Source organism: Schistocerca serialis, chromosome 12, assembly GCF_023864345.2.
Source record: "Schistocerca serialis cubense isolate TAMUIC-IGC-003099 chromosome 12, iqSchSeri2.2, whole genome shotgun sequence".
Lineage (NCBI taxonomy): Eukaryota > Metazoa > Arthropoda > Insecta > Orthoptera > Acrididae > Schistocerca > Schistocerca serialis.
In genome coordinates, this window is record NC_064649.1 from 30494551 (window position 1) to 30518612 (window position 24062).

Genomic DNA, 24062 nt, shown 5'->3' on the forward strand with positions numbered 1-24062 from the left:
CTTTCATATCCTGTCTACTTTCATAGAATGTGATCATCAACCAGGCTCTGCACTGTACCAAGGATAGTCTCCCGCCAATGGCACTGACAGGAAAGGGTTGCAGAGACTGATAAGTTTCAAAAGCGGGGAAGGGGGGAGGTGTTGAAAGGAAGATTTCAGAATTAACTGGGAGACGTTTGAGAGCTCTCCCACCCTTCACATTCCTATTTTTTGTGATAGTAAGAAACATGTCCCTTGGCCTTCTAACATTCCCTGGCTTATAATAATGATAAAACCAGTATTTTAATTCCATTTGCATCAATATAATTTATGAAGCCTTGAGCAATTTTAGTCTGTTGTGGGAGAAAAATGCCCAGTTCATAATTGTTACTTATCTTGTCTGTCTGGTTGTTAATCATAACTGTCAGTTGTATCTGCTCATTGCAATAATGAAGTTCTCAGTCATTTTTTTGTTTTCATTTCATGTTTTAAATGAACTCACATGCTTGAAATAAGTTTACATGTTCCATTTATTAACTTTTTAATTACATTTTGCGGGCAATAGAAAGAAAACAAGAGACAACTTCATGTGCCAATAGTGTTGACACAGGGCAAACAAGGTTCAACATGGATCTTGATTTGTTACAAATATTCCTGCAAAGAGTCACAGTTTGCATTGTTTTCTGAAACAGAACAAATTTATCTAACTGACTGTGATATAAGTGACATACATTAAATGAGAAAAATATTTCCATAATTGGTTGTCATCCTTTTTCTTTTTTTACCTCTCATCTCTTCATTATTGAGATCATCCACCAGTCCTCACCTCCTTCGCTCAAATTCTTGGTCAACCTCTGAGTTCAATTAACCTCCTCATTTTCCTACAAAACTGTACAGCTTCACAAGTTTTCAATTACATTCAGGGCAAAAACAATGTAAAACATAAAATTAAACAGCAAATTCACATTAGTAGATGCAGGATTTGAAATTCAGTTTGTGAAACTAATTACTAAATTATTGCACATCAATAGACAAAAATTTAAGAAGAATCACATCTGTTTTTTTTATTAGTATTAATCTACTTCAATTACATGATTATGTATAAGTATACATGTTACACATATTTTTATGTTAACTGTGACTGGCACATGTCCTAAAAATATAGTTATCAAACATAAAAAATTACATACACTGTCTACAAGACACAATAAATTCATGTAAAAATTATACCATAATTGTAATTAAGTAAATCTGCACCTCAGCAATAATTACAGTGATAAAAAAGATTATTACAAAACATCTTTATCCATAAATTAACATACAAATGTACAAGGTATGATATCAATCTGTAAAAATGTGTTAATCAACTGAGTGCAATTAAATTGTTCCATTTTAATAAGGATTCTTCGTCCATCAATAGTTACCTCCCAGTTCCGCTCTTAAATACCCCTTTATTTGTAACCTTTTATCTGTCAGAACTTGTTTCTACTTTGCTCAAGATGATACTCATTACATATAGCAATTACATATATAAATTATAACATCTTATTTCTACTAACAGTTTAGTTAATTATAAACATTTTCCCAAATACTTGTGCTTCAAGAAAAGTTTGCAGTTTAATCCAAACATTACTACATTTTCTCATTCAGAAAACTTACTGATCATAAATACAACATTTAATTTCCTCTTTTCACTGACTATACTTTGAAATGCTCTCACAAAATTACAGATACCTAATTACAAATACATTTCCATATGACTCTATGAGGATAATCCACTGCACTTCATGCAGTTAATCCCTAACTATAAAGTCATCATCATATTCTTCACTATAAACTTCTACTATATCTCATCATAACAATCAAAAGAACCCAACCACATCATTGTATTCATATCATGTCACATCATAAAAAAATCCTTATTACTTCATAAATTTATTTATTTATTTACATAATAAATGTGTTTGTGTTTGTTTGTGTGTCTATCAACATACCAACGCTTTCGTTTGGTAAGTTACATCATCTTTGTTTTTAGATATATTTATTTATTTATAACCTCAATACTTCAATTGAAGTTATCTCTCATCATGAAAATATGCATCAATATCCATCTCATTATACGTTCACCACAGACAACATATTCGCACTTTTACCAACTGTACAAATGATAATATTCTTAACTTTACATGGCTTTACTCTCCACATAACTTCTCTCCTCTTCCAGTCCTTATTAAATGTTCCACATTGTAAATTGGATAATTTAAGAGGAGTTATTGAGACACAGAGAGGCACAACAAACAGACTGCTGTACATTTGTGCTTTTGGCCATAAGGCCATCTTCTAATGTAGCGAACACATAAACATTCACACAAGCACAAGTCAGACATACATGACCAATGTTGCTAGCTGCTGAAGTCAGACTCAGCTTTCGAGAGACAGTGGTCACGCATGTGCATGCGTGTGTGTGCGCATCATGTGTGTGTGTGAGGGGGGGTGGGGGGGGGGGGGGGGGGGGGGGAAGAAAATGAATGTGTATGTGTTTCATACTTCAGAAGATGGCCTTATGGCCAAAAGCACAAATGTATAGCATGCAATCTTTTTGTTGTGCCTGTCTGGAACTCAGCATCTGCTCTATGTCATGAGTAGCAATCTACCCTTCCCATAATATAATTTTTGTTCCAGCCTGGATTTGCATTTGTTTGATAATAAGTGAAGGCTGTTTTACATATTTTAATCAACCATTTAAGTCCAACAACACTCCTGCTTCACTGTGAGAGTGGTTAATAGCTGCCGGTACTGACTTCACAACTAGAGTATGACAGGAAAAACAACAAGCGCCAATTATTTGAATGCACTGTGTCTGTTCCTTCGAAAGAACAGAGATCGCACAAATCCAGCAACTGTGAAACCCATATGTAAATTGAAGGGGGTTCACTGCTATCAGCTGCAGTGGGACATTAAGTGGAATCAGCGACGATGAACAAAAATGTGTACCGTTTGTCAACAGTGATTACAATAAAAGAAATTTTGTTAAAATATTTCAACAACTGCTGTTGGAATAAAATTTTGAAGTTGTAAAGGGACTTTATGGACACCCTGTATATTATATAAACACTGTTCAGCCTTTTACATCAGCATGATCATCACCAAGTTATCAGTTAGGATGAGAGGGCACGGGTAGAGGGTGTATATCGGCAACACACAGTATCCCGTTGCAGAGCATGCTCTGTGACATGACAGTCATGACCTGGGTGCCTGTTTCACCATATGTGCCATCTCAGGTCTTCCCCCAGACACCAGTTTCTCAGAACTCTGCAGGTGGGAACTGGTGTTACAACATGTTCTCGGTTCTCGCCAGATGCCTTGCCTTACCGCTCCCTGTCTCTATCACGTGCAGTGCTCTTAGCATTCCTCTCGTATTAATTCATAGTGTTGCTTTTTGGTAATGTCTGCCTTGCATATTATTATATCCTTTAGCTTTAAGCTCTTAGGTTTTCAAATATTGTCTGGTGCAGTCCCCAACAATCAGTCTCTCCTTCTGATACTGTTTGGCAAAGTGTCCTGTGACCCAGGGTTCTGGGTGACTTTTCTGGACTCTGGCCATTTCCGAAACCTCATCAGTCCTTTTTCTTCACCCCTGTTCTTTCCCTTTCAACACTTCTGCCAGAAGAAGGAGCCACTGGCTCCAAAAGCTTGCAAATTTAAATATCTTAATATGTGTGTCTTCCTGGCGCCAGGAGGTGAGTAGATTACTTATCTATCCAATTGCATTGTGCTTCCAAAAATATGCTCTCAGCATGTTTTCAAAGAAAACATAGAACTCCAGTTTTATCACTTCATATTAAGGAAAATGCTGGAAATTCTAAAGTAGCCTTTTCACATCACATAGTTCTCTTCTCGGTTATTCGAAATATATAACAAAAAGAAAGTTACATTAACAAGACAAATGTGTCATATTACCGCATCAAATATGCATCCGAGACCAGAAAAACGTCTAAAATGCTTCCTGGCTCTCTGTTATTTATGGAAGCATTGTGACATTTTCAGTCTATAACAAGTGTTGTATGAACATGACAGAAATTAAGAACAAGAAGCAATTGTGAACACTAATCTGCTAATGTTTTGGGGCATCTAAAATGGTGACACACTGGAAAGAAGACAGTAATGATTGACACTTATGTTGCTATCCATGAATTGGTGTAAATTTGCACATACTTAGTTTTTTCTGTTTTCCTACTTTGTGGCTGTACACTGACAGAAAAAAATAAGTTGTGCAGGATAAACGAGGAAGATGACACCTATCCATATATCATGCCAGTCCCGTAAGAGTGGTACTACTAGTCAGGTTTATTTTCAGCATGCTCTATAAAGGTTATGAACATTAGGTGCCTTTGAGACTGGTTGTAGTGAATTGATGTTAGTCAAGAACACCTTTAAGATGTCAAAGATGCCATTATTAATACCTCACTCTGTTTGAATGAGGTACTGTAATAGATCTATGAGAAGATGGACTTTCTTTTCACAATATTGCAGAAAGACTTGACAGGAATGTAGCCATTGCAGAGAATTAGTGGCACTGGTGGTCATGGGAAGGTACAGTAGCAAGGAGACTGGGCTCTGGATGGCCACGTGGTGATACCAAAAAGGGAAACTGTCGTGTTTTGCGTGTGGCTGTGACACGTTGTAATACCTCTGTTGTAGCAGCAGCTGGCACCACAGTGACACAACACAGTGTCACAAATTGGTTACTTCAAGGATAGCTCTTACCCAGACGCCCTTTATCATACATTCCATTGATTCAGAACCACTGCCATTTATGACTCTTTGGTGCAAAGCGAGAGCTCATTGTAGGCTAGGGTGGAGTTCTGTTGGGTTTTCTGATGAAAGCTGGTTCTACCTCGATGCCAGTGGTGTATGTAGGTTAGGAGAAGGCCAGCTGAGTGGCTGCAACCAAACTGTTTGCGTGCTAGGCACTGGACCTATACCTGGAATTATGGTCTGGGGTGCGATTTCGTATGACAGTAGGAGCTCTCTTGTGGTTATTCCTTGCACCTTGACTGCAAATTTATGCATCAGTATGGTGATTGAAACTGTTGTGCTGTCATTCATAAACGACATTCGAGGGGGTGTTTTCCATTCAGGTTAACCCTCATCCACATACCACTGTTGTAAACCAACATTCTGTACAGCGTTTTGACATGTCTTGGGCTGCTCGATCACCAGATCTGTCTCCAATCGAGCATGCGTGGGACTGATATCTGGCACCCATAGTAACTAACCGTATAACTAAATCTGACGGGGTGCGATGGGAAGGTTCTCTTGTTAGTAATGTACCAGCATTTCACATTTGCAATGGCTTTTCTTGCACCTACGTTAACCTGTGATCTTGCAATGTTAATTTCGTAAATATGTTACCTAAACAAATGTATCACTGAAATTTCATTACTCTACATTATTTCTTGGATTTGGGATTTTTTCCCACCAGAGTATGATTTATCTGTAGGTGTTCTCATGTCAAATGTCATTTATTATGTTTGCCTAGGCCAGCCCACTGATTTTGTGAAAATCTAGCTGTAGGAAGCATTGCAATTAATGGAGTAATGTTGTGAAAATTTAACTTTAAAGCAATGCCTGACTGATGTTTTTGAAGTTAACTGTACATAATTGCTTGGTTAATTTTTATGTTTCTAGTTGATGCAAGAGATTTGTGGCACTGTAATGATACTTTAACAACAAAAACAATCAATTATTGGTAAAATTATTTAATTGAATAGATAAAGAATCTGCTCACTAAGTGGTGGCAGAACACACACGTAAAAGACTGTTGTGATTGGCAAGCTTTCGGAGCCAGTGGCTCCTTCTTCAGGCAGAAGGGTTGAAGGGGAAGGAAGAAGGTTGAAGGGTGAAGGAAAAGACTGGTCTTGGAAAAGGTAGATTTTGGGACAGTCACCTAGAACCACAGATCAGGGGAGACTTACCATACAGGATGAGAAGGAAAAAGCTTTCTGTGATCTGCCAGTACATTTTGACACACATTTCTCTTGCATTTTAGCAGCTATTGTCATTGACTTGTGAATGAATCCAATTAATGGAAAGATGTGGGAGGGGGGATCAGGCTTGGGGCATGTTTTGAGGGGGGATCACTGCTATCAGCTGTAGCGGGACATTAAGAGGAATCAGCAGTGACAAACAAAAATGTGTACCGGACTGGGATTTGCATCCGGGATCTCCTGCATACTAGGCAGGTGCGGTAACCACGGCACCATCTGGGACACAGTGCACAACTGCACAGACTATCTCAGTACCATCTATCTGCAGCCTCTGTCCAATATACTCCTGTTCGCTACTTAAAGATTCCCAGAGGAGGTCAGACATATTTGTGCATTTGCACTGAAGACTTTGTATCCATTGCCCAGCCAGGCTAATCAATTATTTGAATGCACAGTGTCTGTTCCTTCAAGAGAACAGACATCACACAAATCCAGCAGCTATGAAACACTGAAGGAGGATCACTGCTATCAGCTGAAGTGGGACATTAAGCGGAATCAGCAGTGATGAACGAAAATGTGTACTGGACCAGGATTGGAATTCTGCATCTCCTGCTTGCAAGGCAGGAGCAGTAACCACTGTGCCATCCAGGACACAACATTATCACAATTGCACACGGACCATCTCGGTACGCGTCACGGTGGATCCACACTCCCATCGGGCGCCACCTGTCTTCAGTCCCTGTCCATCTGTGCCTGTTTTTTTTTTTAAGGAACAGAGATTGTGCATCCAAATAATTGATAAGCCTGACTGGGTAATGGATGCACTTTTTTCAATGTGAATGCACAAATACATCTAACCTCCTGTGGGAATATATAAGTAGCAAACAGGAGTGTAATGGACAGGAACTGGGGATAGGTGGTGGTCGATGGGATTGTGGATCAGCCGTGAGGTGTACCAAGATATTTCGTGCAATTACGGTAATGGTCGCTGTCTCCTGGATGGCGCAGTAGTTACCGTGGGGGCCCAAGAACATCCGAGGAAAACATTGATCACGTTTTAAACGTATTCACTCATTCACCTACGAAGTCCATCTGCACTGCTGCCAGACAGCTGCAACTACCACTTTCAATTGTGCACATGGTCCTCCACAGGAACTTATGGTTGTACACTTACAAAGTGCAACTGTTAGAGACACATGAGCCAAATGACAAGCCAAAACGGACAGAGTTTGCACTCAACATGCTGGAATGCCTTCCGGAGGATGAACCATTCCTCAAGCGATTTTGTTTCAGTGACAAGGCAACTTTTCATGTTTCTGGGTTATTAGACAGACACAATGTGAGAATCTGGGGATTTGTACACACCCATGTGACTAGGAAGCTTCACCGGGATAGTCCAAAAGTGAATCTGTGGTGTGGAATCATGTGCAACTGAATAATTGGTCCATTTTTCTTCAACGAGTCAACAATTACTGCAGATGTTTACATGAACCTTCTGACCAAATATGTAGCACCAAAACTGATTGACTTACAACCATCAATCATTTTCCAGCAAGATGTTGCACCACCACATTGGGGACTGCATGTTCATCAGTTCCCCAATGAAACATTTCCAGGCAGATGGATTGGGAGGGATGGGCCAATTCCTTGGCCACCACATTCGCCAGATATCACTCCCTTGGACTTTTTTTTATGGGGGTATGTAAGAGATATCGTGTATCAGACACAGATATGGGACATTACTGCCTTGAAGTGAAGGATTTGTAATGCCATTGCCACCATTGATGACAGCAAACATGGCAAGAAATCGAGTACAGTCTTGATATGCTTTTTGCAACTAAAGGCGCCCATGTTATTTAAACACTGTCAAAAAAACTTTTATAAACACTGATTACAATAAAAGAAATGTTGTTAAAATATTTCAACAACTGCTATTGTAATAAAATTTTGAAGTTGTAAAGGGACTTAATGGACACCCTGTATTTTGCTAAGTGTGGTCAGTTTCCAATCTTTCCTTCTAATAGCTCACCAAAATATGATGCAAACTGGCATTTTTAATCAAAACTTTTCCACCAGAGGCTAATATCTGGGATAACTAACATGCTGGATGTTAGCTTCAACTTTTGTGACGTCATGACAACTCCCCTTATTATGCCTGTTTGATTAACTACTAATTATCAATCACAGTATGGCAATCAGCACAGTAGTTAACTTTCCTATAAAGAGCATACCATAGACAAAAGTATAATATGTGCAAAACACAACATACAAATAATTCACCAAAATAATCAAAAGAAAAATCATTAAACATTAGTATTCAGAGTATACTGAAAATTCTAATGTAAACATGATCATAGCAAGATTCAAATGCCCATTCCATAATTAAGGTACAGAAATGGGCTTTCAATAGTGCTTCAGTTCTATTTTGTTAGTATTTAGTTGCAAGGGGATGACATATAAAATAATGATGTTAATGAACAATCAGCATAGCAAAATGTTAGTGCCACTGCATTTGGACAGCATATAATCAGTAAGGGGGCTATTATAAAGGAAAAGTGGAGTTGCACATAAGGTTGACAATACAAATGAGTATAAATGAGCAATTAATGTACATCAATATAATGGAAGGAAATATTCCACGTGGGAAAAATTATATATAAAAACAAAGATGAGGTGACTTACCGAACAAAAGTGCTGGCAGGTCGATAGACACAAACATACACACAAAATTCAAGCTTTCGCAACAAACTGTTGCCTCATCAGGAAAGAGGGAAGGAGAGGGGAAGACGAAAGGAAGTGGGTTTTAAAGGAGAGGGTAAGGAGTCATTCCAATCCCGGGAGCGGAAAGACTTACCTTAGGGGGAAAAAAGGACAGGTATACACTCGCACACACGCACATATCCATCCACACATACAGACACAAGCAGACATGTCTGCTTGTGTCTGTATGTGTGGATGGATATGTGCGTGTGTGCGAGTGTATACCTGTCCTTTTTTCCCCCTAAGGTAAGTGTATACACTCGCACACACGCACATATCCATCCACACATACAGACACAAGCAGACATGTCTGCTTGTGTCTGTATGTGTGGATGGATATGTGCGTGTGTGCGAGTGTATACCTGTCCTTTTTTCCCCCTAAGGTAAGTCTTTCCGCTCCCGGGATTGGAATGACTCCTTACCCTCTCCTTTAAAACCCACTTTCTTTCGTCTTCCCCTCTCCTTCCCTCTTTCCTGATGAGGCAACAGTTTGTTGCGAAAGCTTGAATTTTGTGTGTATGTTTGTGTCTATCGACCTGCCAGCACTTTTGTTCGGTAAGTCACCTCATCTTTGTTTTTATATATAATTAATGTACATGTTATATAGGGCTGATACATGTGTAAATCTTCTTTAGCCGCAAAAGCGACATATCCCATAAGCAAGTAATCCTGTTGAATGAACATCTGCAACTTAGTATCATAGGGAATATGGAGGTAAACCACTTTAGTTGCAAAAGGTTTTTATTTTTTCAATATCACTTGTTTTGGTCTAACAAATGCCCATCATCAGGTGTAATGTCACTGAAAACAAGCATGAGATAACATTAAGGAAAAATTGTTTACAAACACTTGAAAGTGCAAGGCAATGAAATGAATAAGAACTATCTAGACTGAAATTGTACCAACAGTCAACCTAGTTGCAATGAAAAATACAAAAACCATTGCAGAACAGTGGTGACTGGGGAACCAAGAGTACTAACAGGGCCTATATAGACAGAGAGTCATAATGCAGAATACCAGGTTAAAACTTGTATCACATGCTACGATCCCAAGCGGTGGAAGACTGGACAGAGCAGAGGTGACCACCAAAAGCGAGAGTAAGACACAAACAGGTGCTTGCAGAGAAGGGAACAGAACAGGTAAGCTACTAAATCAGTCGAGCAACGCCAAAGCCCTCTATTAGGATGAAACAGGAAATATTACAAAAGTGACTAGCTGGAATTTCACATCGAACTATCAATCTTTGGTACAAGCTGAGAAATTATACTAAGAAGTGATGTAAATGACACTGAAGGAGCATAAAATGTAAAAAGGTATCATAAGACAAACATCAAAATGACCATTTTTTAAAATGCAGTGTTGAAAAACTACACTATAAAGTACCATGAGCTATGCCAGAGGCACATAAAATGTAGAAACTACAATAATATAAGACAAACGGATTAGATAAAGCACATGTAATAAGAAAACCACTCTTTTTATGCCCACAGATAAAACACTGAAAAATCCTAAAAATCATCTTTGAAATCAGTCAGTAATGCACTTGAAAAGGCTTATAACCCAATACTTAGGTTGTGTAGTAACCATAATAAAATTTGTGAAACAAGGCAAAAACAGTGTTCGTTTACTTAATTTACAATGGTTCAGCAAGAATCTGCAGTTGATTCAATTAAAATGAATCCTAAAAGCCATTCTAAGTACAAAGACTGTGTCATTTGGTAAATATCAAACAATGGAAACTCCAGGTAGGAAATAAGTGTCTTTTAATTGTGCCTGTCTGCAACTTGACAGTCTTCTTTACAGTAAGTAGCAACCTGTCATTTAGTAAATAAACATTTGGCTGAGGTTCAGTAACACTACAACCACACACAAATAAATAATCCTCTGATGACAGAAAGTAGAAGGGATAAATCTGGATGCTGTTTCAAAAAAAGAAAAATTGTTCAGTAGTGCCTTGTGTTTAAGCAAGATTCATTCATTTGAAGTACACACTGGGTTGATGCTGTGGAGTATTTGAGTTTCCTCAGGAATATTCAGGAATGGCCTTTAGACTGAAGATGTGGGATGCCAAAATCCACGTTTATGATCTGAAATAGAATGGGCACAATAAAATTACACCTTATAATGGGCATTTGTTAGCCTGAAATTGGTCATAATACTGGAAAAATAAAAATCTTTTACAACTTAAGTGGTTTACCTCCATTCCATTAGATAATCTGCTCGTGTCTGGCATACCCTGCTGTAATAGCTAATCATTAGAGACAAGAAAAAATCATTTTATTTTTTTTGCCTACTTCAATGATGTTATTAGCCAATTTTAGAGTCAGTATTTGTCAATCTCAGTGCTATTTTCTGCAAAATTCGATATTCTTTTTTCCCAATTTTTAGTATTATTTTGGTGTTGTAATCTACCAAATTTGGTATCATTTATTGCCAGTTTTTGAATTAGTTTCTGACTGCTTATTTTTAAAGTGCAGTACATTCCTCATTTTTGTCGTATGTAATTTTTTTCAGATTAGGTTGCAAATGAAAATATACCTATCAATTTCATTGTGTTTATTGGCATTACAGATAACATTTATTTTAATTGCTGAAAAAAAAGAAATCATTTATGTTAAATCCATTACACCTAATCAATTAAATGAAAAATAACTCAGTAACAACACAATGTTAAAACATTTTTCAAACTAAAGCATTGTTGTAAATTGAAAGTTCTCTCCTGAAACATTATGCAGCCGATATGTCAATACTTCACTGCAGTGTGGAAACAGCCATCTGCATTCTGTATTTGCCTACAGCACACACGACACATTTTTTAATGTCTACATGGCTGTTACTTGTCACTACAGGTACACTGAACAGCTTTTTTGCCACATTGGCATTAACAGAGTTCATCATTATCATCTCATGACTGAAACACAAATGTAGAGCTGTGAACAGAAACTTGCATGGATTTGTGGCCATACGAATTGTCAGACCAGTTTGAAGGTGCAATCCAGTGTGTTTGAGTTTTTAACAGCCCCTCTGCTTGAAGTATTTTTTCCCATCAGGTTTTTCAGGAATTTTCTGGTTTCTTCATCAAACATTCCCTTTTTCACAATAATGATCTTTTAATTTGGATTAGAGGCAATATTTTTATTCAGCAACTGGATGTGTTTTGGACAGATCATTAATACTATGTATCAATTAAACTGCACATTTTTGCAGTACCAAGTACAAATATGGGAACCACCAAATGTGGCATGTTAGCTTTATAAACATGTAAACCAACATTATGTATTACACTCGGTTTGCTCCTATCAATGAAACACAGCACAGGATATGTGATGTCATGTAAGTTTGTTTCTGGTGGAAGAACAGGTAACTGAGAATGTTTATTTCCATAGTTATTCAATATTATTTTGTGAATGTGGTTTGCAGTCATAGCCTGGTTTGCTGCATAGCCTGAGGTTTAGGTGGTGTTGAAAGGTGATGAGTTGATGAAACATGATATGTGCCATCATCATCATGCAGTCTTGTTTCTAGTGGCATAACAGGTAAGTGAGAATGCTTATTTCAGTATTTACTCGATATTATTTTACTATTTTTTGAATACAGTTTGCAGTGACATGCTAGTCTGTTGCATTGCCCAAGGTTTAAGATATACTGAAAGATGATAAGTTGGTTGTGAGTTAGTGAAAGCAAGGAACATTAGTCCATAAGAAGCAATCAATTGCACTATTCATGAGGCATTACTTAAATTCTTCACCTGTCATACGTTGACGACTGTGATGTATGTGGAACATCAAGTATCCTGTGCTGAGATTGACTAGCAAAAGAAAACAAAGCAGAACTCATGATTATTTACATTGTTTCCAAAACTGAAGTGCTATATTTGGCATCTTTTTATACTTGCATACTACGAAAGTTTGTTTGATATACCATCTTAAAGATCTCTACAAAATGCATCATTCTTTTTTATGATTTGTTGTTCAAAAGTGTCAAGAAGAATGACTTTGGAAGCAGAATATTTTTTTGACATCACATCATTATTTGTTATGTAGGAAATAAACATCATTATACATGAACTACAACCTTGAAAAAAAAAGAAGTCGAAATACAATTTTAACGTTCAATAACTTACATAATCTTGGATTTATAAAATTTTACAGAGGGAAATGCCAAATTCTGCAACATTTTATAAAAACCTCAAATTTTCTGTTATTATTTCTATGATAATTTTCATTAAATTTTCTGTCACTACTAATCACATAATGTTTTGTTACATTGGCAAAAACATTAGCAAGTAACAATTTCTTATGTGTGGAGGTTAATATTATCCCAACATGAACAAATTGATTCCTCAAATCAGTGTTCAGAGAAGACAAACAAAACCTCTTATCAAAAATTATAATGATAATTCTTTGATGAGACAGTTAATTAATAATGAGTGTAAGAGTTAGTGTATATGATAGTGACAAACAATATGATCAGTATTTTAAGTACAAGTGGAAAGTCATGAGTGAATTGTGCAATCATTTTTAATTATTTTTATTATGATTCTAAAAAAGCTGATAGGTCACAAAAAGCAGTCACTATATGTTAATGAAACCTTTATTCCCACAAATGAAAATAAATAAGTTCCATAAAAAAGCTGATAGGTCAGAAAAAGTAGTAGCTAGATGTTAATGGAACTTCTTTCTTTTCATAAATGAAAATAAAGTACCTTGATTGACGTCTAGTGACTACTATATGTGACCTATTACCTTTTCTAGAATCACAATAAAAAAAATTATGATCAGCAATAAATAGCAATCATACAGCATACAAAACTTTTTTAATATGACAGAGTGGCATATAATCAGTATGAAAGTGATACATAATCAGACTTGATAATTGGTGTAATACTAAGACGCCACTGACAGAGAACTTGTTTCAACAGGTGCAGAATAGTAACATACAACATAATAAGTGACAAATGTAGCAGTGCATGTTGCAAATAAGTAAGCTGTATAATGAGAGAATTTTCATGAATATGGACATTCAAGATAATGACACAGCTTTACTGAGTATGAAAAACTTACCATGTACACTGAATAACTTATAAAATTGGACCATTCATACACAAAAAAAGTACCAAGATACTAGCCATGTTTGGAAAGTAAGTACCATTTCATTCTACTGCCACTGCAGCACTAGTGTCGCAGTTCACACATTCACACTCGTCGCCGGCTGTGGTAGCCGAGCGGTTCTAGGCACTTCAGTCCGGAACCACGCGACTACTACAGTCGCAGGTTCGAATCCTGCCTGGGACATGGATGTGTGTGATGTCCTTACATTAGTTAGGTTTAAGTAGTTTTAAGTTCTAGGGCACTGATGACCTCAGATGTTAAATCCCATAGTGCTCAGAGCCATTTGAACCATCACACTCGTCTCTCTGGTTCATTGTCTTTCCACTGACACCATTGCAGCCAGACTGTGTTGTGTTTACATTTATTAGTGATCATTCAAAATATTTGAGAAGTTTCTGAACCATCCAACTGTGAACTGTGTCTTCTAAGTCTAATTCTGGCTGCAGGGAATGTTAAACCAGCTTAAATTCGTCGTCAGCTTGTAGAAATTTATGGTGAAAATATAATGAGTGATGGAATGGTGAAAATGTGGGTCACACAATTTAATGATGGATGAACCAGTGTTTGTGATGAAGCATGGAGTGGGTACACTTGTGCTGTCAATGCTGATTTGGCTGAGAAAGTGAATGAGGAAATTTGTGAAAACAAATGGTTCACAATAAGAATACTTTGTGATGAGTCTCCACAAATTTCAAAAACTGCTTTGCATGAGATTGTCAGAAATCGCTTAAATTTTTGCAAATTGTGTTCCCATCAATTTCTGAAAGTGCTTATGGATGTCGGCAGTAAGAGGCGACTTAGAAGTGCTTTGACATTTCTTACCCAATACTGTGGTGATGGAGATGAATTCTTAAACAGAATTGTAACTGGTGACATAACTCGGGTATCTCATGGCACTCATAATCAAAACAACAGTCAATAGAGGGGAGGCAATCACAATCCCCCAAAAAACAATATGTCAAAACAGCACTGTGTTCTGGGACAGACAGAGCATTCTACTTGTTGAGTTCCTTCCCAGAGGTGAAACCATCAATGCAATACTGAGAAAACTTCAGCACACAATTCAAAACAAATGGTGTGGAATGTTTGGCCACGGCTCTGTGTTGCTTCATGACAATGCGTGTCTCCGTTCTGCTGGTGTCACTTGAAACCTTATTCAATAATAAAGGGGGAGCAGTCCAATCACCCACCATACAGCCCCAATATTGCACTTTCTGACCACCTGTTCTTGACCTTGAGGCATGATGTTGGAGGAAGGCACTTTGACATCGATGACAACGCAAAAAATTACGGTGCTTTGCTGTGGCTGTCTTCACTGGCAGTGTCGTTCTATGAAGAGGGCATAGAAAAGTTGCCTTCCCGCTGTGACAAATGTCTGAACAACGGTGGAAACTATGTAGAAAAATAGTTTAAGAAATGTCCTTTCTTGCAAAAATAAATTTTGTTTTGATAAAAAGGTTTTTATGAGTTTTTCCCCAAAATGGTACTTACTTTCGGGACATGCCTTGTATTGAGATATGCCCGTTGTTCATTATAATCATCCAGTTACAGTAAGAGTGCCAAAATAAAGCCACATACAAAACCTCAAGAATCTGGCAAAATATGCTTTTAATATGGATTAGATTTACATGCAGTTAGTAACAGGTAGCATCAAAATGAGGTAGTGTGTGAAGTACTTCATAAACTTCAAGAGAAGTTGGATGGGTCATATATACTGGCTTGAAAAGGATCTGACCAAATCAGAATCCAAAACCTGAAAGAGAAAGTATATATATAATCTAAAGATGAAAAAGTGACGTTGAAGCATAAAAACATTCAAAATTTCTTCATGACACAAACATAGTTAATGGAGAAAAATTAATTTGTGAAATTACATGTTCACAGACACAAATAGGTTAACAGCAGGTGCATAGTTACTTAAGGCAATGAATATAAACACAATTACAAACAATGGCTCACGATCGAATAAACGCGATGTTATGACAGTTGATTGTAGATGTTCCGATGAATGTACAAAAATTTGCACAAAAGTGAAAAATGTGACAAGCATTCAGTTGAAGAAAATAATAACCCGTGAGGCAACAAAGTGATTAATTAGTAAGCAGGATAAGCTCTCTGATGAAGGATAACAATGTTTGAGATATAGTACTGTATTTTACAGACTATAAGACACATCTTAATTTTTAAGAAATTTTTTTTACAAAATAACATTTTTACATGTCCATCTGTTTTTATAGTTACAGTTTTAGCACCTTTCGTGGTGACAGTTCTGTTACTTGTCACATGAAATGTCAGAGGAATTTCATCCACATTATCTATTTGACTTAGTTCTACAATGATTTTCTTTCAATGTTGAATAACAAAGCAATGGAAATATAATATTTTCTCTTCATACTCCTGTGGCGTTTTGAATTGAATTGAACTGAATTGAATTTTATTTGATCCTGTAAGATTACATTGTGTACAGTAAATGTACGTGTAATATAGGACATGTCAAAGTAGTAACATTCATTATCACTTATTTTTCTACTCCTTTAACTTACATTTTTACATCACTGATAATGAATAACAATATATACAAATTTAATGACATAAGTATTCTGCAACACTGTAAAACTCTTTTTCAATGAGATAGTCTTTAAGTTTCTTTGGAAAATCATTGTCAAGCAGGTTTTTATCTGAGTTATTTTGATGCCAAGTCCATAAACCTGTAGCAACAACTACCTCCACCCTTCATGTCTGTTAAGTTCCACTGCAGCACTAGCTTACGAGCGTGTATTTGAATCATTTATGCATTAATTCCAATAACATTTTGATGGTATCCTTGAATCCATTTCAACACATCATCTTCTAGTTTTGGCCATCTTTCACTCAGTCTTCTATTTGCACATTCAGTCTTCCCCATTTCTTTCAGTTCTTCTCCACAAGCCCACCAACCACCAATGGTTTTTTTCTGTAGGCAGAGGACCGAAATGCTGCTCTGTTTCTGCATTCTTCTGCATGTGCTATTACTTTCAGTTTATAGCCTGCATCACAAGGGTTCCTTCTATTTTATTCCATTACAAAACTCCCTACTAACAGAGGTATTGTACTGTTACTGATAACAGAAATCATTTTCAGTTCACCTGCTACTATAGGTTGTCTGTCTTGAGCTAACTGCAATGGAAGTTTAAATTTATACATAATGCACTCCTTTCCTTCTTGCTAGCAGTGGTTGGTGTCAACAGGCTTCATTTCACATCTGCACTTGGCAGTTTTTGGCATTCTGCAGTATTTCCCCTGTTGCATTATTTACAATTGACTTTCTTAATTGTTTTTCCTTCTGCGCTGCCACAGTGATTATGCCTATTCGATGCACAGCCTATAGTAACAGGTGTTAACAGCTGCTGCAGAACATCATAGGCCAGATAGTGTTCTGGGCTTGTGATGGAAGGACGACAGCGATACAGTGTCACCGAGCTTGTGAATTTAATAGGTAGAGTTAGGTTTCCCACAGCATCTGATATGGGGCCATTTTTAAGACTGGCAGGAATTTTAAATCAAACACTGGACACTTTATATTAAGTCAGAGTATAACAACAAAAATAATTAATTATTGATAATGTAACTGCACAGATAAAAAAAATCTACTCACCAAGCGGTGGCAGGGTAACACACACAGAAAAGTATTTAACTTGCACAAGCTTTCAGAGCCCCATCATTCCTTCTTATTTACCCTTCATCAGTCTTTGTTGTCATCTGTCTTGTTCAAACTATCATTCGTTTTCTATCTTTGTGCTATTTTCCTTCACCTTCAACGTTTCTGCCAGAAGAAGGAGCCACTGGCTCTGAAAGCTTGTGAAAGTTAAATCTTTTTCTGGGTGTGTTCCCTTGCCGCCGCTTAGTGAGCAGATTTTTTTTATCTGCTCATTTACATTAATTTAGAGTATAAGACACAGCTGAATTCTGAAGGCAATTTTTCAAAGAAAAAAGTGTGTGTCATAGTCTGAAAAAAAGGAAAAGTGACTGCAGTGTTGAACCAGGTCAGAGATGCAGGTGATACCAAAGAAAGATTGTAAATCCAGAGCTAAGGTATCAAGGAAATGTGATACCAGTTCACTGGAGTAGAACAACACTATAATCACTGAGACGATTGAATAAAATTTAATAGCTAATTGAACAAGCACAATATCCAATGTAAATATCTTTTACTCACGTACAAGAATGCAGTATAAACACAACGGCAAAAGCACAATAAAAGATAAAATGTATGAGCATTTCAATGACGAGCACCATAATCATAACAGTAAAAGTATGTAATACGTAGCAGAATATATAAGCATAATATCGAGGAATGAGTCGAGCACATTTCATTTGTTGTGTGCAACTTTTAAACACTGTAGTTAATTTCAGTTATATTTTTCAATGCTGTTTCATTTTCATTAAAACTACTTACACCATTATAAAACTGATAAATCTGTATGGAAAAAGTTGCAGAAATGTAGTTCTGCCAGGTGTGCAGGATTACTTTGATATGAGCATGGAATCAAATCTCTTGCAGTGAACTCAGCTTGATCATTCGTATGAGTTTCTTAGATAGTAGCCAGGTCGTATCATCTTGTACTGTTTGGATAAATAATGGCATTTAGCACTGCATGTGCCACTGAAAGCAGCCACTGTGGTCTGTAATAGAAACAAGATCACAAACAATGGTTTGGCTGTGAGTCTAAGCTTATTCATTCAAAAGTTAGTTTGCACCCATAGTATATTACTGCTCAGCCACCCTGGGTAATGATAAATGTGAAAATGATAAACCATACACTGACAATGTCGGAAGAACTTGTTACAAAATAACTGCAAGAAGAAAAGGCCACAAGATACAATTTTGTCACTGTAGTTTGTTGGGAAAATTTGCAGCCCAACATGCTAGTCAGTTTGTTGTTACGAAATATACTTAGGTTTCAGAAAAAAATTTAGTAAAAATTATCTGATGCAATGAAGCAGTCCACAGTGACAAGTGAAGACAGTTGTTTCCCTAAAAGCAGTGATTCCATTTACATGCAAAGTGTTCATCATTAGCTCGACATTACTAAAACACAGTGGAAAAATATATAAGGTTTTCCATCAATTAGAAGTATCTGCATCCTGTCAGGCTTCAGAATCAATTACAAGATATATCTCATTGAACAATGTTGATATTTTGCTTTTCCCTGCATCGACAAAATAATTGTACAGACAATGGTCTGAACTACAGTAACATGAAACCCTAATCAAGTATTTTGTGCTACAGAATATAAAAATGTATTTTAATTACAGTAGAAAACGAAATGAGCGTGTGGCATTGTTGACCGGAAGGCCCCATCCGAGGAAGTTCAGCCGCTGCGTGCAAGTCTTATTTCAGTCTACACCATATTGGGTGACTTGCATGCCGGTTATGAGGATAACATAACACCCAGTCCACAAGCGGAGAAAATCTCCAACCTGGCCGGGAATCAAACACGGGCCCACTGCATGGAAGGCAAGCATGTTACCACTGAGCAAAGCAGGCGGACTTTAATTACAGTATTATTTGTTTAGTGTATAAGTTTGTAGTGTTTTTCCATAAGCTTGATAAACACCACAAATACACTTAACAGAGACTTTAACAATCAATAATATACAGGGTGCGTCAAAAAAATGTATACACACTTTGAACTGTCATAGACAATTTATTTCCCATTAAATATCTGTGAGAAAGTAATGTTTTGTTTCTTCAACAGGTGGCAGCAGTGGCAAGGAAGTAACTGCAACATGGCAGACGTACGTTTGAGCTTTGAAGCGTGGAAGCAGATAATTAAGTGGTACTGGAAGTTTGACAATGTAGCTGCGGTTCGAAGACAGTGGAGAAGTGAGTAAGGTACAGAACCACCTTCAAGGTTAACAATTACACATCTACGAGACAAATTCAAAACTCATGGAACAGTGTGTGATGTGCATAAAGGTGGATCAGGGCGACCTCGTACAGCTACAAGTGATGATTCCACAACTGCGGTCTTGGAACTGTTTCAGCGTTCACCTCAAAAATGTAAGTGCTAGTAGTGTGCTACGCATTCTGAAGAAAGGCAAGTTTCGTGTGTACATTCCAAGGCTGGTGCAGCAGCCAAGTGATGACGATCCAGATGGAAGGTTAGAATTTTGTGAATGGGTTCAGGAGACGGTGAGATGTGAACCGGGATTTATGGGTAGCATAATTTGGTCGGATGAAGCCCAATTCAAACTCAATGGAACTGTCAATAGACACAATTGTGTGTACTGGGCTGAAGATAATCCTCACATTACAGTTGAAAAGGCTGTGAATTTGCCTGGTGTAAATGTGTGGTGTGGTTTGTCTGCAAGCGGACTCATTGGGCCTTTCCACTTTGAAGGTACTGTTGCTGGAGAAACGAACCTAACAATGTTTGCTGACTCCATATTCCCTGCCATTCATGCATTATACGGTAATTGAGTTTTATTTCCAACAAGATGGCGCCCTGCCACACTATCAAAGGGACGTACGAACATACTTGGATCACAATATGCCAGGCCAGTGGATAGGACGCAGGGGACCAATCGAGTTTCCTGCACGCTCTCCAGACCTCACGCCGCTGGATTTCTTCTTATGGGCACAGTAAAAGATGAGGTGTACAAACGTAAACCATGTAGCCTGGACACACTTTGGAATGAGATTCAGGCGGTGTGTGCAGAAATCTCATTGGACACTTTGGTACGAGGTACGGAATCAGTGATGACTCGTAGTCAGAAATGTATTGATGCTGAAGGCCACCAGTTTGAACATTAATCACATTTGCAAAGTACATTTATTTTTCCAATTGGACTTTAAGCTTTCCGTTTCCAGAAATTTAACATTTTAGAATGGGAAATAAATTTTCTATGATGCTTCAAAGTGTGTATACATTTTTTTTGACGCACCCTGTATTCTCCTTCACTATTTACAACAGTCTGCCAATGCCACAGTAAATTTTCAATTCTGTGACTGCAGCGACCACACAGTTTTGAGACGAAGAACTCATTGAGCCTTTTTCAGAATGCATTTTAATCCAGAAAGAAACTGCCTTGAAGGCTATTCGATAGAGAGCAGAAAAGATGAAAATCTGAGGATGCAAGAACGAGTAAATAAAGTGGACATGGAATGACTTCCCGACCTAAGACTTGTACAATGTTTTTTGGCAGTCTAGCAGAATGCAGACAGATGCCATTTATGGAATAGCATTACTTAATGCTGTATTCCTGGTCATTGTTTTGGACTGCATCCGCAAGGCATCTCAGTTGTTGGCAAGAAATGTCAGCAATGATGGTTACGCCACAGGGAAGCAATTTGTAGTACACTACACCATCGCTGTTTCCCCAGATGCATAACATTATATTTTGTGCAGGTGGGTGGATCTTTGTACAGGTAGTTGCTGCTTTGTTTGGGCTCAACCACTTATTTCTTTTCCTTGAGTTAGCATAAAGACAATATTTCTCATCACCAGTAATAGTACAGGGTAGGAATGGTCAGTGTTGTTCGTGAGTCAATTGATGACGAGCAAGGAGAGATGCACACCCACTGATTTTTGTGATTTTGGTTTAGAGCATGTAGTAGCCATACACTCAATTTTTGAACCTTCCCCATTGCATGCAAGTGTCGCGCAATGGTGGAATGATCACAGTTCATCACATTTGCCAGTTCTCCACTGCACTGAAGTGGATCATTGAGGATTAATGCATTCAATGACCTTCACCAAACCCTGAAGGACTTACGGAATGTGGAGGGTCACTAACATCTAAACAATCCTCCATAAAGTGCTGTGCTCTGTCCAGTGGCATTATCCCCATACATGGTGCAAATGTTTCTGGCTGCCACCACTACTGTCACTCCTATATTGAACTCAGATACAAGAATATGTTGGAGATTTTCCGATTTCTCCACTTGGCACTCAATTTCCCAGCATCCTTAGCTCCATTCACTATGCCCAAATGATGACAAAATGACGATATGTAAACACTAACAGCAACAGTGAACTGCAAATAAAAAATAACAGTCAATAAATAAACCCATAGCTAATGGAATATGTAACGTCTCCTGGCAAAACACTTATTAAAAAAAAAAAAGATAAGAATAATTGAACTGTATGATTGTAATTGCATGGACAATGATTGTGTGAACTTTATGTGATAAAGAGAAACCATTATGTGTCATGTTTTATACTTGTATAGAACAGTGTACCGATTTTTCTTTTTTATTTTCTTTTTTAAGGATAATATCAGTGTCGGCGAGTACTGAAACCGCCACAGATGATACTTATTAAATATCAAACAAAGATGAGAATATGTCAAACCGAGTATAAATAATAGTGACTGAGCATTAATTTCTCTGTTGACTTTTGGAGATACGTGTGTTGGAAGATCCTGTGATGCTATATTGTATGCTTGTGTAGCATTCTTTTGTCAAGATTGAGAGAAGGACGCCATTAGGAATTGATTTGTAAAGGTGTGTAAGAATTTATTCTGTCTAAATGTTTTGAACAGAGTTACTTACTGAAAACTTGCATTATGATTTGTAATAAGCTTGCCTAGTATTTTATCCCATTCTTTTAAGACATTTTCAGCTTTTTAAATATTATCCGTGGTGCAGAGCTGCGCTACGAACGAACGAACCGCTGCCACGTCGCATTCAAACTGCATTAAATGAAACCAGTCATACCGCCAAGAAGCGGACAGGTAACAGTGAACTAAAATTATTTCTTTCAGCTTTCGGGATTGCAGGGAAGAGCAGCAGATTTTATGGTGTGTTTTACAGGTGGACACGGGCTGCAGATGATGTTATGTTTTATTAACATAACATCATCTGCAGCCCGTGTCCACCTGTAAAACACATCACAAAAAGCAAAAAGATAATTTACCTTCATGACATAAAAGAAATTTGCTGTGTGTAGTTGTGGTCTGGCAAACATTATAGTAAAAACATTTTAGGATAGTAATAGCCTCATGTTCTCGTGTTAGTCGTGGTACTTACTGGTGTTTTACTGTTAACAAAAATCCACTGCAAAATTTTGATGTTGGACAAACATTGCTTACTGTAACATCAGTATCGATAACGAAATAATTTTCAGTAACCTTTTCAATAACTGTAAAGTAAGAAAGATATGTTGATCTTTATAGCGAGTTACAGTACTGAAACAGTGTTCCCTTTATAGTAAGCCAGTTCCAGAATAATATGAACATGATATATTTTGTTTTGTTGAAAATTAATTATCCAAATAAAGTCACAGCACAGCATCCCTAAAAAGTATTTCAGGGCTCTTTTCATAGCAACATATTAATCTCATCCATTTATCAATATATTAGTTGTTATGGTGAAAAATACCATGAAGCAAAACAAAAACACTACTAATGTATCTGCCAAACTTCATGCATTTACTTCACTGTCATTAGAAACAGGGCTCAACAATCCCTAACACACAACTCCTCCATTTTGATTACACCATTTGCTGTTAATAGAATGTAATAATTTACAGTAACTTTTCATCGGCAAAGCACAGCAGAGCTTAGAAAGACATAGCCAACTATTTGTTTTCCTTGATGAATCTCAATATAGTGACAAAAGCAGCAATATTGCAAGGGAGGGATTCATGCAGTTCTTATATGGAGAGGTCAAGAGACTGGTTGCAAGATAGCTGGACAGAATTTAGAAAATCACAAGAAGAAAAAATTAGGATTTCTAGCTGGACCACCCTTACTTGGTAGGAAACACAGTGTTACTCACCAAAACATTTTCATTTCCACGCCATCAGCGTTCCTTCTACCTTCACATCTGGCATCAGAGCACACATTTCATCTACTTTTCTTTGGTCTCCAAAACAGCGGACAAATACTAGCTCTCTGTGTGGAAGACAATGAAAAGTACAATATTAATTTGTATGCACCAGTTCAAGTAGATCAATCACAGAAACAATTTCAGGCTAAAGAAGAGAATTAAAGTACTTACTCATATGACAATTTTATTCACAGCATGGTAAGAAGGGATGGGTCAAATTTGATAAATGTAGAAGAGGATTTGGATTATAAAGTAGATTTGCTCAGCTGTATTAGTAGTGGAAAGATACTTGAATTTGGTGTAAAATTTAAAGATATCAAAGAAAATTTAACAAATAATGCTAAAGATTGTAAAACTATGTTTCTGTGCTGGAAGGAAATTTTGATAATATGAAAAAAAACTGAATTA

At 37.3% G+C, this 24062-nt stretch overlaps 1 protein-coding gene and 1 long non-coding RNA gene across 2 annotated transcripts in view; both read right to left on the reverse strand.

The window, feature by feature from the left end:
* Window positions 1–491: 491 nt before the first annotated feature.
* LOC126428257 (uncharacterized) lies at window positions 492–1100 on the reverse strand. Its single transcript, XR_007576804.1, has 2 exons — window positions 765–1100; window positions 492–662 (listed from the first exon to the last, which is right to left on the reverse strand). It is a non-coding gene; the product is annotated as an uncharacterized LOC126428257 (long non-coding RNA).
* A 14479-nt stretch (window positions 1101–15579) lies between these two features.
* The window catches only part of LOC126428256 (uncharacterized), a 42791-nt gene continuing 34308 nt past the window's right edge, over window positions 15580–24062 (reverse strand). The window contains exons 4-5 of the mRNA XM_050090169.1: window positions 23604–23719; window positions 15580–15593 (exon numbers count right to left, since the gene is read on the reverse strand). Coding sequence (XP_049946126.1) covers window positions 23614–23719 — 106 coding nt within the window. The 3' untranslated portion in view covers window positions 15580–15593; window positions 23604–23613. The remainder of the gene's footprint in view (window positions 15594–23603; window positions 23720–24062) is intronic.